The following is a 13,183-nucleotide window of genomic DNA, read 5'->3' on the forward strand; positions in this document are numbered from 1 at the left end:
CAAAACTCTGCCTCGTAAACAATGGCAACAAAGTTTCTGTTGTAAAGCTTATCCTTAAAAACATTGTGACTTTTTAGAACAAATTTCAAAAGTCACCGAAGTGTAATTTTTCTTCCTCGTTTTCCCGGAATACCCCCACCTATCATAGCCACGCCCACTAGAGCACCTGAGCAGAAGCAGGCTTCCTTATGCTGTTATTTGACATTTTTCTACCATCATGGTTATCAGGAAACCGTTTTTGATCGCTTTTATCCTCCACTTCTGTATTTCTGGGACAGAAAATAAAGGTGAGTGATATTTAATTTTTTTTTTTTTGTTTCCTTTCGAAAAAGAGAAGTCGCTTTAATTCTGTATTTCTCTCAGACCGATCGGGTCACAGAAGCATTTTTAGTGCATCTTCTCGGATTTATTGACAGTCCAGCTTCTGAAAGTATGTTCTCCTTTAATCGATCTGTTTCATGAACGAGATCAAAATGATCTTTATTGGAATGTTACCTCAGTTCAATTGCTCTGGGTGTGTGCTCGGATTGCGTGCGAATTCCTTTCTTAGCATTTGCTATTCAAAATGTTCCTTCGCAGTATTTTACAATGTTTCCTTTCCATCTCCAGAAGATTTCAGTGGGTTCACATCAAAACTGCCCAAATACTCCGTTGTAAAACCACAAGTGATCAACAGCAGGTGGACAAGGAGCCTCAATGGGACCTCACAGACAAAAGAGGTACTGTAGGTTCCTGGTGTTACAAATGTTCTTTAACTAACTCTTTCTGAGTTAATGTAATTACATTATTATTTTTGTTTGTTTGTTTTTGTTTTATTCATATAGGCATATGGAGATAAGGTGTCTTACACGCTGATGATCAACAACAAAAAGCATATTCTTCATCTGGAAAAGAACAGGTACCAACTCATTATCACTGACATTGTGGCGATAGAGGTTCATCTTAATAAAATCAAAACTTTTAAGTTATTTCAGTGATCCAGTTAAGAGTTACACTATAATCCTACTTACAATAGAGAAAGTGATTTGTTTTAAGTGTGTATGTTTAAGTATGATTATGGCTTGCACCTAATGAAAACTCAATTCTGCGCATCGTGGTTGCTCTTCCTTCCACTCAACTTTCCAAAAGTCTCTGAGGATGCTCAGAGTTCTTTAACTGTTTTAAAAGATCTTGGGTAATGCTCTAAACAACTGAAATTTGTGTTTTTGATTAGCTGTGAGCCAGATTTTCAAAACAGATAAGCAATCAAAAAACCCCACATGTAACACTTTTTGAGTTTTACTGCAGAATTAAGTTACATTTTGAATGATAGTACAATTTTTTAAGATTCACTGGCAATTTTTAATCTTCAAAATTAATTATTTGTTTTCTCTTCTACTCAGAGAATTTTTACACCCCAATTTTGTCCAGTATTCTCGGGATGCCAGCGGTAACTACAATACCTCATATCCAAGACAACATGTGAGTTTCTTGGTTGTCCATTCGTCCTTCTAAGAACTGCTTTAAGAAAAAAAAGGTGTTAAATTAAATTATTCTAAATTTTCAGGTGAACTGCTACTACCATGGATCTGTGGAGGGATACGAACGTTCAGTGGTTGCGCTCAGCACATGCTCTGGCCTCAGGTTTCTACCTTTGCTTGGATTATTTGCATGCAGAATATTTTACATTCCAATTGAAGTTTATTTATTTGAGTAACTTAATTGATTAATTACAAAAGCACATCTTCAAGCCTTTATTTTTGTTTGTAGGATGATTTTCTGCTTGTAGTTGTTGAAAACATGATCTTTAGTGATTTCATCTGACCAACAAAAGAAAAAAAAATACAGAAATGTGAACTTAATGAATAGTAAATTTTTTTGCCTGCTTAATAGTTATTTTAAAAAGTTCTTTGAAGCTGACGTCTTGTGACCAGCCTCCCTTTTCTGTTGGCATTTCCACAACATGATAAAAAAATCTAATTAACATTCACTTCTACAAAGGAAATAAAACTGGTGACTCTGGAAAGATCATCAAACTTTCAAAAGTATTTGTTTTATTTATATTTTTTTAAATGCGATTTTTAAAATCATTTATACCCTCCTAAACATTTATTACAGCAGTCAGATCCAATCACTGATCACTGAGCTGCTTTTTGCAGTTTTCCACTGGTATTTTGAAGATATAATTTTGTTGATGAGCCCCACATTTCTGAGGAGTAATCGTAATAATTATTATCTCCTTCCAAACATTCTCTGTCAGGTTCAAGTTGAGACTATAGTCAGGGAACTATAACTTAATAACCTCTAAGAGGTTATTATCAGTTTAAGCCTGAGGTGTGAGGAAAATGTGGGCTAACTGCAACACATATAGACATTGTAGTGATCATCAGCATATTAACTCTCTGTTTTTGCAATATTGTGCAGCCATTCCCAGTGGTTTATTGCTACCAACCCATTTTTATTTGATTGCTGAGCCGTTGAACTTCCATGAAACCGGTCTATATCACTCCTTTAGCCCGCTGTGCTCTACTTCTCCACAGGGGTGTGATCCTCCTTGAAAATGAGACGTTTGGGCTTGAACCCGTTCCGGCTTCCACCACCAACGAGCACGCTCTCTACCTCCTGAAAGACTCTTATTCTGAGCCAGTCACCTGCGGGGTCATTAGCGAAGCGACATCAATGCCCAACTATGAACCCTTTGAGCCTGCCCAGTCCATGACTTCTCTCCTAAGGGTTTGTTCTACATCTAAATGTTTAAAGTGTAAAATGGAGGCCTTTCTGTCTAAATCCTTTTTCCTTTTTGTTTGAACAGAGAAAACGCGCTTTACCTCAAACCAGTTTTGTAGAGTTGGTGCTGGTCGTCGATAACCTCAGGGTGAGTGTTAATGATTTACTTTTTGTTTTATCAGTAAAATAAATCGGGATTTAACCAACGAACTGGTCTGTTGTGACAAAGAGACGGCTGACTCAAATGGTGAAACTATCAATTCCTACAATTAATTATCTACAACCACAAACAAGCTTTGGGTCTTTACCGAAAGACCAAGATTCCAGGAAGCAGCTGAAATGAGTTTCCTCTGCAGGGTGTCTGGGCTTTCCTTATAGGGACTCAGAGTAGAGCTGCTGCTCCTCCACCTCAAGAGGAGCCAGTTGAGGTGGCTCAGGCATCTGGTTAGGATGCTTCCTGGACGCCTTGGTGTTCCAGACACGTCCCTTTGGTAGGGAACCCAAAGAGACATGGCGACTATGTTTCATGGCTGGCCTGGAATCGCCTTGAGTTGCCCTGGAGGAGCTGGCCCAAGTGGCTAGAGAGAGCAAAGTTTGGGCTGCTGCCCCTGCGACACAATCCTGGATTAAGTGTACCATGGATGAGATAAGAAGATAGTCAAGCCACTAAAAGAGCCGCACACAGATCCTGCTTGTCTTCTTTTCAATTTAGTTACCAAACCAGTAGTCATTGCAGAACTGGTTGGTTCTGAGTTCGGGAGGAACAGGTTGTGAGGGAGTAGTCATCCTATGACTATTCAGGTCCGGCGATTATTGTGGCTTTTGTTGATTATGTCAGAAAGATAACATAATTTATTTCCTCAAAGGTGATCTTTCACTTTCTGAGAAAACTTTGGTCTCTCTGACTAGGTCCTGATAAGCATATTCATCTGTTAGTCATAACTAAAACAACCACTACAGAGACATTCATGTAAAGCAGCGGTCTCAAACTCTAGTTCATAAGAGTCGGTGTCCTGCAACTTGTACAGACACTTTGTTCAACATCAGTTCAATATTCTATAGTTTTTAACCTATTAATGTAGATGCATTAAATGTTAATAAATGTGTCCCCTCTAATAAAATACATTGTCATTTTTAACAAGACGTTATTTGAAAATTTTTCAAGTGATACACTATAACCTTAAGCCTAATAAATGCATTTAAATTGAAAATTATATGTTTTCTTTGGCCACTACTCTATAATGTATAAAGTTTATCAGGAAAGAAGGTTGTTTACTTTTTAAACTTTGCTAAAATCTCTTTCAAAAGTCTTTCTCAGCATTTGCTAAATGCTTACGTTCATCTGTCATCTTTTTCAGCTTTTCCATCAGAGATTTTGATTTTAGTGTAATATTTCTCTGAGAAATAATTTGGCAGTCATCACTCTTCTTGTAACATATTGAACTTTTAAACATTGCAATTATGTTACTCGGTGTTATGCTAAAAGGCTGAATCAAATGATTATGTAGCTTTATTTTATTGTTGAGAATGTGGTTTAATTTTGTGAACATTTGACCTTTTTAACAGTACAATTACAAGAAACAAAATGAAACAGCAGTCAGAGAGGAGATGGTGCAAATGGCAAACCTGCTGGATGGGGTGAGAGTTTCTGGCATCTTTATTGTTCTTCAATTGCTTTGCACAAGCATCTTTACAATCTTTAAACTAAGAATTGCCTCAATCATACTGATAATCGCTGACGCTAACATAAATTTGCCTCTTTTTTTCCTATAGTACTACAAACCCCTCAATATCCGAGTTGTGCTTGTGGGCCTGGAGATTTTTAAGCAAAGTAATCCTTTCAGTGTGGACGGCACTGCTGGAGAGGTGCTGGGAGAGTTTGTTAAATGGAGGAAGAGTACTCTGTTGCCAAAGATCAGACATGACATCGGTCAGCTCATCGTGTAAGTAACATTCCTCTGTTTTTATTTAGCAGAACAAACCTTTAATTTAGGTTTCTGTCTGGTTATTAGAGAAGACTTTAACCTTGTTTATTTCTGCCAGTGGTCGGACGAGGTCATACACTGGTGGCGTTTTGGGAATGGCCTTCGTTGGCACCGTGTGCTCTGTTGCAAGCTCTGGAGGAATTAACGTGGTAGGTTCTGTTTTAACCTCGAACGCCTGCTGACACAGTGGTGCTTTGACACAATGAGCTTTCACAGGAAATCTGATACTGAATGGTTTATTAATGGGAGACTGCTGAGTGTCTCAAGCTGTAAGTGACTCACCAGTGAAACAGGTCGGACTGGAATGCCTCTAACCTCCATGACAAACCTTCTTTCTTTACGTTGCCACATTCTTTGGCACTCTGATTTACAAATGACTGCATGTGTGTGTATTTATAGCTGTTGCAGAAAGTATTTGCACCATTGTTTGATTTAAAGAGTTGGAGTCAAAATGCAAAAACTAACTCTAAAAACTAAGTACACCCACTGACTCAGTGGCTGGTAGTTTATCTGCAGAACTACCCAAAGTTATTTTGATAACACCTTATCAGTTTAACATTCCATTATGAAAGAATACTTCTCTAGTCTTGACTTGCATGGCTTCAGTTTTTCAGGACTGCTTGCATCTATTTCACACAACTTGCTTGAGGTTTTGTTGCAACCTTTTCAGTCAAGTTCGGATTAGTGAGTGCAATGCCTTGGTTTTTTATTTGTTTAGCAATTTTGCTTTAGGTTGGTGCTCTTGTTTGCTTAGCTTTCTGCTTCACAGCTTTGTTTTGATGAGATTTCCTCTGATTGGTGGGTGGCTTCACTTTTCAGAGTGGAGTACTTTGGTTTACTAAGGATATTGTGACTGCTTAAAATCATTTTAAAAACCAGCCCATATCATTAACCTTCCACCACCATGTGTCATGTTCCGTGTTTTTCTGTGTTTTTATTTTGAGTTTCCTGTGTCTCCGTGTTGTCCTGTTCTCCCCTCGATTACTCCCAGGTGTTTCTAGTTTCCCTAATTACCTCCTGTGTATTTAGTGTCACCTGTGTGTCTGTGTCTTTGTTGGGTCCTCATCTCATTTGACTGCTAGTCTGTTGTCTGTGTACCCAGTCCTTCGTCTCGTCCGTTTGTGTTACGGTTGCTACCGGCGTCGAGCCCTGGCTTCCGCTCGGCCGTGCTGCCCGTTTGTTTTGGACCATGTTGGACTGTGTTGTTCTGGACATTCTTCATTAAAATCATTCATTTACTTCAACCTGGGTCTACAGCGTCTGCCTCACCACCTTCACCACCGCACCTCATGACACCATGCTACACCATTAATATGCTGTGTTTATGCTGATTTATTGCTCTTGGCATTATACCACTTAAATAAAGCTTTGATTTCATGTTTTTTTTATTATATTATTTTTTTATTAATTCAACTAAGTTAGAAACTTAGTTAAATTGCCATTTTTGCATTATAATAAGCCTTTTTTTTTTTTCTTTAACACAGATAAAAAATAAAATCCAGTACTTATTTGGAGCAAATTTGTTAGGCAGGCTTTAAACTTACTGGCATCCATAAACCTTTCTTATCTGATGCATAATTACATAATCATTTCGAAGCTTTTTACCTTTGCACCCGTTTTCCTGAATGGGACAGAGAGACCTAGTTAATGCTCTTCAAAATTGTAAAGAAAAGAAGTTATGCAATTAATGTATTGCAGATGCATGCTGACCTTCATAAGCCAGAAAATATATACAAGAAAATATCTGCTTGTCTGCTTCAAAAGAAAATGAGAAACTGAGCTGCATGAGGACCCAAATTTATATTGTTAGTAAGTGCAGTGAAGGTGATAGGAAAGGAGGTCAAAAAGCTGTCAAAACACTGCTGACTGTGTAGCAAAGAGTAGGTCACCCAATGTTCATTACATTTATTTATTTCAAGGCCTTTTCACATCTTTACAAAAAGAGACCACAGTCGTGGAAGGAACCATACTTGAAGTTTTCTATTTGTGCTGTTTTAACGTGTAAATCAGGTCTAACTTCAACTCCTGTTTCACTATTATTAATATATGGTTTCTAATATGTTTTCAGTGTAATCATTTCCATTGTACTTAGGAGTTTTCTTGACAAACATTGATGCTATTGGATGTCGTCCACCTGTGAATTATTTTTTCTTACTATTATTATTCAGACATGGCATTATAGACGTCCCTAGAATCATTAACAGTGATGCGTTGCCAGGTTTTGCATTACCAAAACCTGACAACTACCAAAACAACGTGTTTCATTCAATTGGCTAAAAAATACATTTGCTTTGTAAAATCCAGTTGTTGTTATCTGTTCCTATGGAAGCAGTAAAATGAACTTTTCTACACTAAGTACAGTGTTAGCTTAGCTTTCCTTAACAAATAAACTCATATCATATTCTTCTAAATCATATTTATTACATTTTAAGGATCTAAATGTGTTTTTATTGTGAAAGGCAAAATCTTACAAACAAACTTTTGCCAGCTCTCTTGCCATGACTGTATGTCATTATGTTTCTATATGGATCATGTTTTAAAAACCTGTGCAGAAGGTTTTTACCTAAACACCACGCTTTATTTTTATAGTTCAGCGCAGACAACTTGAATTTTGCTTCCACTGTGGTGGCCCATGAGATGGGCCATAACCTGGGCATGAATCACGACTCCACTGACTGCTCCTGTAATGGAAAGAGCTGCATCATGTCAGGGGGCGCCAGGTAAAACATTATCCACCTATTGTACTTTATATGTATATTTCTTTCATAGTTTTTCATTAAAACCACATAGAAGCTTTTGACATTACTTTGCTTTCACTCTAGCCCACTTTGTTTGTTTAATCCCGTTACTTCATAGTGGTGCCGTCCAGTTCAGCAAATGTAGCGAGCAGGACTTTGAGGCTTTGATTCTCCGTGGGGGAGGCGTGTGTCTTAGAAATCAACCTTCGGCATCGGACGTGATTGGCACCGCTGAATGTGGCAACGGACGCCTGGACCAAGGAGAGGAATGTGACTGTGGCACAAAAGAGGTAAAGAAGTTAGAAAATTGTTCTTTGTTTTTGTTGGGACTTTACTAACTGGTGCGCAGAAGCTTTAGTGGAGAGTAACACATGTGCATATTGCGTGTGTTTGACACAGAAACTGTGTAGGTGTAGCCTTTTTGAGGACAATAATTTACACATCAAAGTATGTCACTGAATTGAATTTAACTGAAGTAAATAGTGGTTTATAGGTCAACGTTAGGCCTCCCTCTGACCTATAAAACACTAGAGTTAGGAGTTAAAAATCAACCAGAACATGGACAGTATTTCCAGGTTCTTGAAGATATGTTCAGAGTTATATCACAAACACAGTTCCCATACTGTCTGAGCATGCTCAAAACTTTTATAGGTATCCGAGTCGATATCTTGTTGGCAGCATATTTTGATTCCAAGTATGACATAGAGGAGTTTGATAACAACAGTAGATTGTGTAGTTGGGCTCCTGCCAGTGCTTGAACCATTAGTGTGCTGGCAGCACTTTCATTGTAACAACCAGAGCATTGCACTGACTTCAACCAGAAAAGATCTCCTCAAGCAACAGCAATGAAAGACCTCAACCTTCAATAGGAGTCCCGTACTTGTATGCCTTTCACACAGAAATCACGGCGCTGGCCGCGGAGTGTAAAAGGGCTTCCAGCTGAGGAGAAGGAGAAGGGGATACAACTTAAGGGGTTACTCAAACTTAAGGATTCGTAGTTTATGAACAACAAGAAAGAGCTTTTGTGTTTCAGCTCATGGGGTAAAGTTATGAAACAAGTTAAATGAGGAGATAAAACAAAGTCAACATTTAATACAACTTAAAATGAAATATAAGGAGGCCATTTTCACAAGCTATAGAAGTATGGATGAGAGATAGCACTAATGTGTATTTCATTTTATTTTTTTGTTATTATTGTATACTATGGCTTGGGGATCGATAAAGTATTATCTATCTATCTATGAAGGAGATTTTCCACTGTTCTTTTATTTGAGATGTTCTTATTTATTGTGTGCATATTTCAGAGTTAAAATGTAGTTAATTTTGTATGCATAGTATGCTGTTATAGTTTGTTCCTTTTTTATTTCATGCAGGAATGTAAGAACGAGTGCTGTGATGCTGCCACCTGCAAACTGACTCGTGGTTCCTCTTGTGCTCATGGAGCCTGCTGTGACAAGTGTCAGGTCTGCAAACCGTTTCAGTACAAGTGAAATTTCATCACTTTTGCCCTCGCCATGTCAAAGTGATTAATTTTACTTCCTTGTCTCTGGTAGCTCAAAGTGTCTGGAACTGAGTGCAGAAAGTCAGCCAACGTCTGCGATCTTCCAGAGTATTGTGACGGCAAAATTGGATTTTGTCCTCCAGACTTTTATTTCATGGATGGGCTTCCCTGCCAAAACGATGCAGCCTATTGCTACGAAGGACGCTGCCAGACGTACGATTACCAGTGTTTACATCTGTTTGGATCAGGTATGTTCTGTTGTAGTCGCTGGAGAAATCAATGTGGTTTATTTCGTTACTTGTGCTGGTCACTTCTTGCTCCATTTTTATTTTTGTAAAGAATTAAAATGATTGACGTATGTTTTGTTCTCTTGTTTAGTAACTTAATCTCTCGTCTTGTTGCTAATATTTGACACTTTCCTTTTTGAACAGGTGCAAAAAAGGCAGATGATATTTGTTTTGAATATGAAAATATAAAGGGGAACGTGTTTGGGAACTGTGGCATCATCAGCAATGGAAACTACATCAAATGTACCGTGGCGTAAGTACTTAAAGTACATACGTTTCAGGTGCGGGTCAGTAAATTAAAATATCCTTCAGAAAATAGTCTTTTCAGTACCGTAATTCAAAATACAATGCCACATACAACACATTAAAATAATGTTTACTGTGCATAGACATACCGAAAGACATACCGGTATGTCATTTCTTGTCATGACTTGCTGCATCAGTGCGGCATGTTTCAGAAGGAATCACCCTGTGAGTTTACTGAGGTAATCAGGAGGCCTGGGTTGCTTTAACAGCAGCTTAAAGCTCATGTGTATATTTGGGCTAGTGTCTCATCTCTTCCTATATAGATTTTCTTTACGTAATTAGAGATTCCACAGACATTAAAGCAGGGATTTGGTACTTTTAACATTGTGGGAAAGCCACAAGTATTGCTGGAAAATGAAAACCTGATTCATCTGAAGCTTTCTGGCAGACGGAAGCATGAAGTTCGTCAGACAGACGTGCACTAACAGATGACAGGAACTCGCAGAAGAAACTTAAAGCTAGACTTTATGCAACTCCACTCAGCCATCAATCTCTGGATCATTGACTTCTAAATAAAATGCAAACTTTACTTCACTCTAAAAAGATAAATTTAGACCACAGAGCAACAGCTGAGGTTTTCTTTTCCTCCCACAGCCCACTAAAGCACTTCTGACATCTGGTGAAGCAGACACACAGGAATTGTGAAAGCCCATGCTTTAGATACTTATGAAGCACTGATTGCTTCTTTAGGAATGACTGTTTTGAAGCCTACCCTCCTTGTGAAGGTGCTATGGAAATTATTAACAAAAGGGTAGAGAAACTGTTAAGAAATGAGTAAGATCAATCTTTGTCTTTAAAATTTTTATTTTGAAGGCCTGAAGCGTTGAAAGGCTCCATCACTGAAGGCAGACGTATGCAGCGTCTGTATGCAAATGTATGCAGTCTGTATGCAAATGTATGCAGCTGTGCCCAGCGGCACAGCTGCATACATTTCAGTTAAAACCACATCCTGTTTTGACTCACACATATTGGAAAATTAAGCACAAGCGGGAAAAGTTAATAAAAACAACTTGCATAGACACCTACGTTAAACCTTCCTTGCACTCTGTGATTATCACGTACGACATCTGACCGCTAAAATGCATATGCTTCTTGTACTACGTGTGCTTAGAAAACCCCTTACATGCATACGAAATAAAACAGACACGTCTGGAAAATATTAATGCAGATATATATACTAATTTTTCCACTTCAACGGGTATCAGTTTTTTTGTAGGTCATAAAATTTCTTTATGAAAAATCATTTTTTTTATTATTATGATTGGTCTTAACTATTTATTTATATGAAAATTAAGATTTTGGTTTTCATCAGCTGGCTATTGATTTCTGTAATAAGAATTACATTTTTATATGAATTACCGAGATGCAAGTAAACTGCAAATCTTGAATAAAATAGAAATAAAGTGGCATCTAGTTGAATTAATTAATTGTTACTTTGCTGTAACATTAGTATCTCTTTTTCAGGAATGCCAAATGTGGAAAGGTGCAGTGCACTAATGTGGATTTAAACAACCACCCTGTTGGTGCCCAAATCAGCATCGAGATAGTTCAGGGATCCAAATGTATCAATGCAGACTTCAACCTTGGTACCGATGTGCTTGATCCGGCTTATGTTAAACCCGGCAGTCCGTGCGACAAAGGAAAGGTGAGCCAATAATATTTAAAATGTTCTGTTAAGGAGACAGAAATTAAATGGCAGATTAAGTTTGACTGGATGTTTTCGATCCTCTACTTTAGACCTGCATGGACTTCAAGTGTGTGAACGCGTCAGTTCTGGACCCAAACCGGGGCTGCAATGCACAGACCACCTGCAGTGGACGAGGAGTAAAACAAGCCTTTAACTTTTTATAAACTCTTTTATCAGTCAGTATTGAAATGCCAGACACTTCATTGGCTGTTTTTCATTCTCCAGGTGTGTAATGATCAGGGACACTGCCACTGTGACAACGGTTGGGCTCCACCCAACTGCAACACAGCAGGCCGAGGTGGCAGTGTCGACAGCGGTCCTGCTATGATAGGTACATTTACATCTTTTAAATGCACACGCAAAGTTGTAGAATCAATTTAAGGTCATTTGCACAGAGTTTTAGTCTACACTTGATTTCAGAATGATTATTATAACAGTTTGGGGTTTTTTTATTAATTGATTTCAACAATGTTGATCAACTACTAACCTACTTTATCTTTCCTGAAAGGAAGTATTTGTGATCTATGAGAATTTGGACATGTTTGGTTTCTTTTCCTCCTTTGGTATCAGTGGCAGCAAAACATAACCACAGAATGATGCTACCACCACCTTGCTTGAGAGTTTGACCATAAAATGTTTTTTTAAAAAGGGGGGTTTCATGTATATGCACAGGGAGAACATGCAAGCTCTGTGCAGAAAGACCCCGGGCCGGGAATCGAACTCAGGACCTTCTTGCTGCAAGGCAACAGTGCTACCAACTGCACCATTGTGCAGCCCTGCTATGATTTTTAAGGAAATCAATTTAAGTGAATTCTAGCAATTCAACAAAGAAGAGTAATCACATGTATAGCCAAAATTATGCCAGGAATTGGTTAATATTAACAAAAAGGATGTTGTATCTTAAAAATGGGAAATGCATAATATATTCAAAAGTGTTCTTTAAAAACAAATTGTAGTTTTTAGTTTTTGGATGTCTGTGAATATTTTTAAAAGCACATCAACAGATTGATTTATTTAATGAGCGCATTACACATCTAGGCAAACCTGTAAGTAGTGTTTAGCTGATGTCGGTTAAAACTTAGCAGTTTCATTAAGTTCATATTTGTTGCTTGTCTCATTTCTTGCTGTATCATCTGAGAATAATTTTGTCCGTTTGAAAACTTTTTGAAACCTGAAAGTACAATTATTGTTCAGAAATGCAAAGTAATATTTTAGACTTGAAAGACGGCTGTTCTTCCTTCTTTACATGTGAACCTCTGTCTCAGATTACTCCCTCAGGAACGGGCTGCTGATCTTCTTCCTGTTGGTTGTCCCTCTTCTCGTCGCTGCCATTCTGGTGCTGCTCTACGTGTTCAAAAGGGATTCCCTAGACATCTGCTTGAAACAAAGAAAAAAGTAACATAAAAAACTGTCTCACTTAAAACACACATTCATATAGTCTCTTAAAATGTTCATGTTTTTAAGAAAATCTTTCCTTTTTTTTGTTTAAAGACCACGCAGTACAGGAAAAAGAAATGCAAATGCACCCACAAATGGTAACGTTCAAACAGATGTGACAATTCAGCCTCCAAGACAAGTTCCACCTGAAAGGGTAAGTTTACATTTCAAAGTAAGTAGTCACAGCAGCAGCTTTATTTTCTGTTTAAAAGACATTTGTCAGAAATAATGTTTCTCTTCATATCTTCCCGTTTTGCTTTTTGTTTTATACATATCTAACTGGAAATTTCTTGTTTTCTTTTTGTGTGTTTCTATATTTAACTCCAGCCTCCAGCTCCATCAGTGACCTCTGCTCCCATTTCAGAGTATGCATTTTATTTTTTAAAACATATTTAATATCTGTGAATTAATTTATTTTGTATTAATTCAGTTATGTTTTATCAAGTTTATAATTCACAAAAATCATCTCAAGGTTTTTTTACTAAGCAAAATAACTAAAATATATAATGAAATCAGTGCAGTTTCAAATTTATTTA

At 37.7% G+C, this 13,183-nt stretch overlaps 1 protein-coding gene across 1 annotated transcript in view; it reads left to right on the forward strand.

Annotated features, from left to right (window-relative positions):
* The window catches only part of adam9b (ADAM metallopeptidase domain 9b), a 13,993-nt gene continuing 810 nt past the window's right edge, over positions 1 to 13,183 (forward strand). Inside the window, exons 1-21 of the mRNA XM_032574932.1 lie at positions 1 to 287; positions 610 to 719; positions 825 to 898; positions 1,383 to 1,461; positions 1,547 to 1,623; positions 2,520 to 2,712; positions 2,792 to 2,854; positions 4,273 to 4,344; positions 4,480 to 4,649; positions 4,750 to 4,840; positions 7,281 to 7,411; positions 7,548 to 7,719; positions 8,803 to 8,892; positions 8,983 to 9,178; positions 9,362 to 9,470; positions 10,988 to 11,168; positions 11,261 to 11,347; positions 11,436 to 11,541; positions 12,476 to 12,605; positions 12,702 to 12,801; positions 12,975 to 13,012. Coding sequence (XP_032430823.1) covers positions 218 to 287; positions 610 to 719; positions 825 to 898; positions 1,383 to 1,461; positions 1,547 to 1,623; positions 2,520 to 2,712; positions 2,792 to 2,854; positions 4,273 to 4,344; positions 4,480 to 4,649; positions 4,750 to 4,840; positions 7,281 to 7,411; positions 7,548 to 7,719; positions 8,803 to 8,892; positions 8,983 to 9,178; positions 9,362 to 9,470; positions 10,988 to 11,168; positions 11,261 to 11,347; positions 11,436 to 11,541; positions 12,476 to 12,605; positions 12,702 to 12,801; positions 12,975 to 13,012 — 2,339 coding nt within the window. The 5' untranslated portion in view covers positions 1 to 217. The remainder of the gene's footprint in view (positions 288 to 609; positions 720 to 824; positions 899 to 1,382; positions 1,462 to 1,546; positions 1,624 to 2,519; positions 2,713 to 2,791; positions 2,855 to 4,272; positions 4,345 to 4,479; positions 4,650 to 4,749; positions 4,841 to 7,280; positions 7,412 to 7,547; positions 7,720 to 8,802; positions 8,893 to 8,982; positions 9,179 to 9,361; positions 9,471 to 10,987; positions 11,169 to 11,260; positions 11,348 to 11,435; positions 11,542 to 12,475; positions 12,606 to 12,701; positions 12,802 to 12,974; positions 13,013 to 13,183) is intronic.

This window comes from Xiphophorus hellerii, chromosome 10 (assembly GCF_003331165.1).
Source record: "Xiphophorus hellerii strain 12219 chromosome 10, Xiphophorus_hellerii-4.1, whole genome shotgun sequence".
Lineage (NCBI taxonomy): Eukaryota > Metazoa > Chordata > Actinopteri > Cyprinodontiformes > Poeciliidae > Xiphophorus > Xiphophorus hellerii.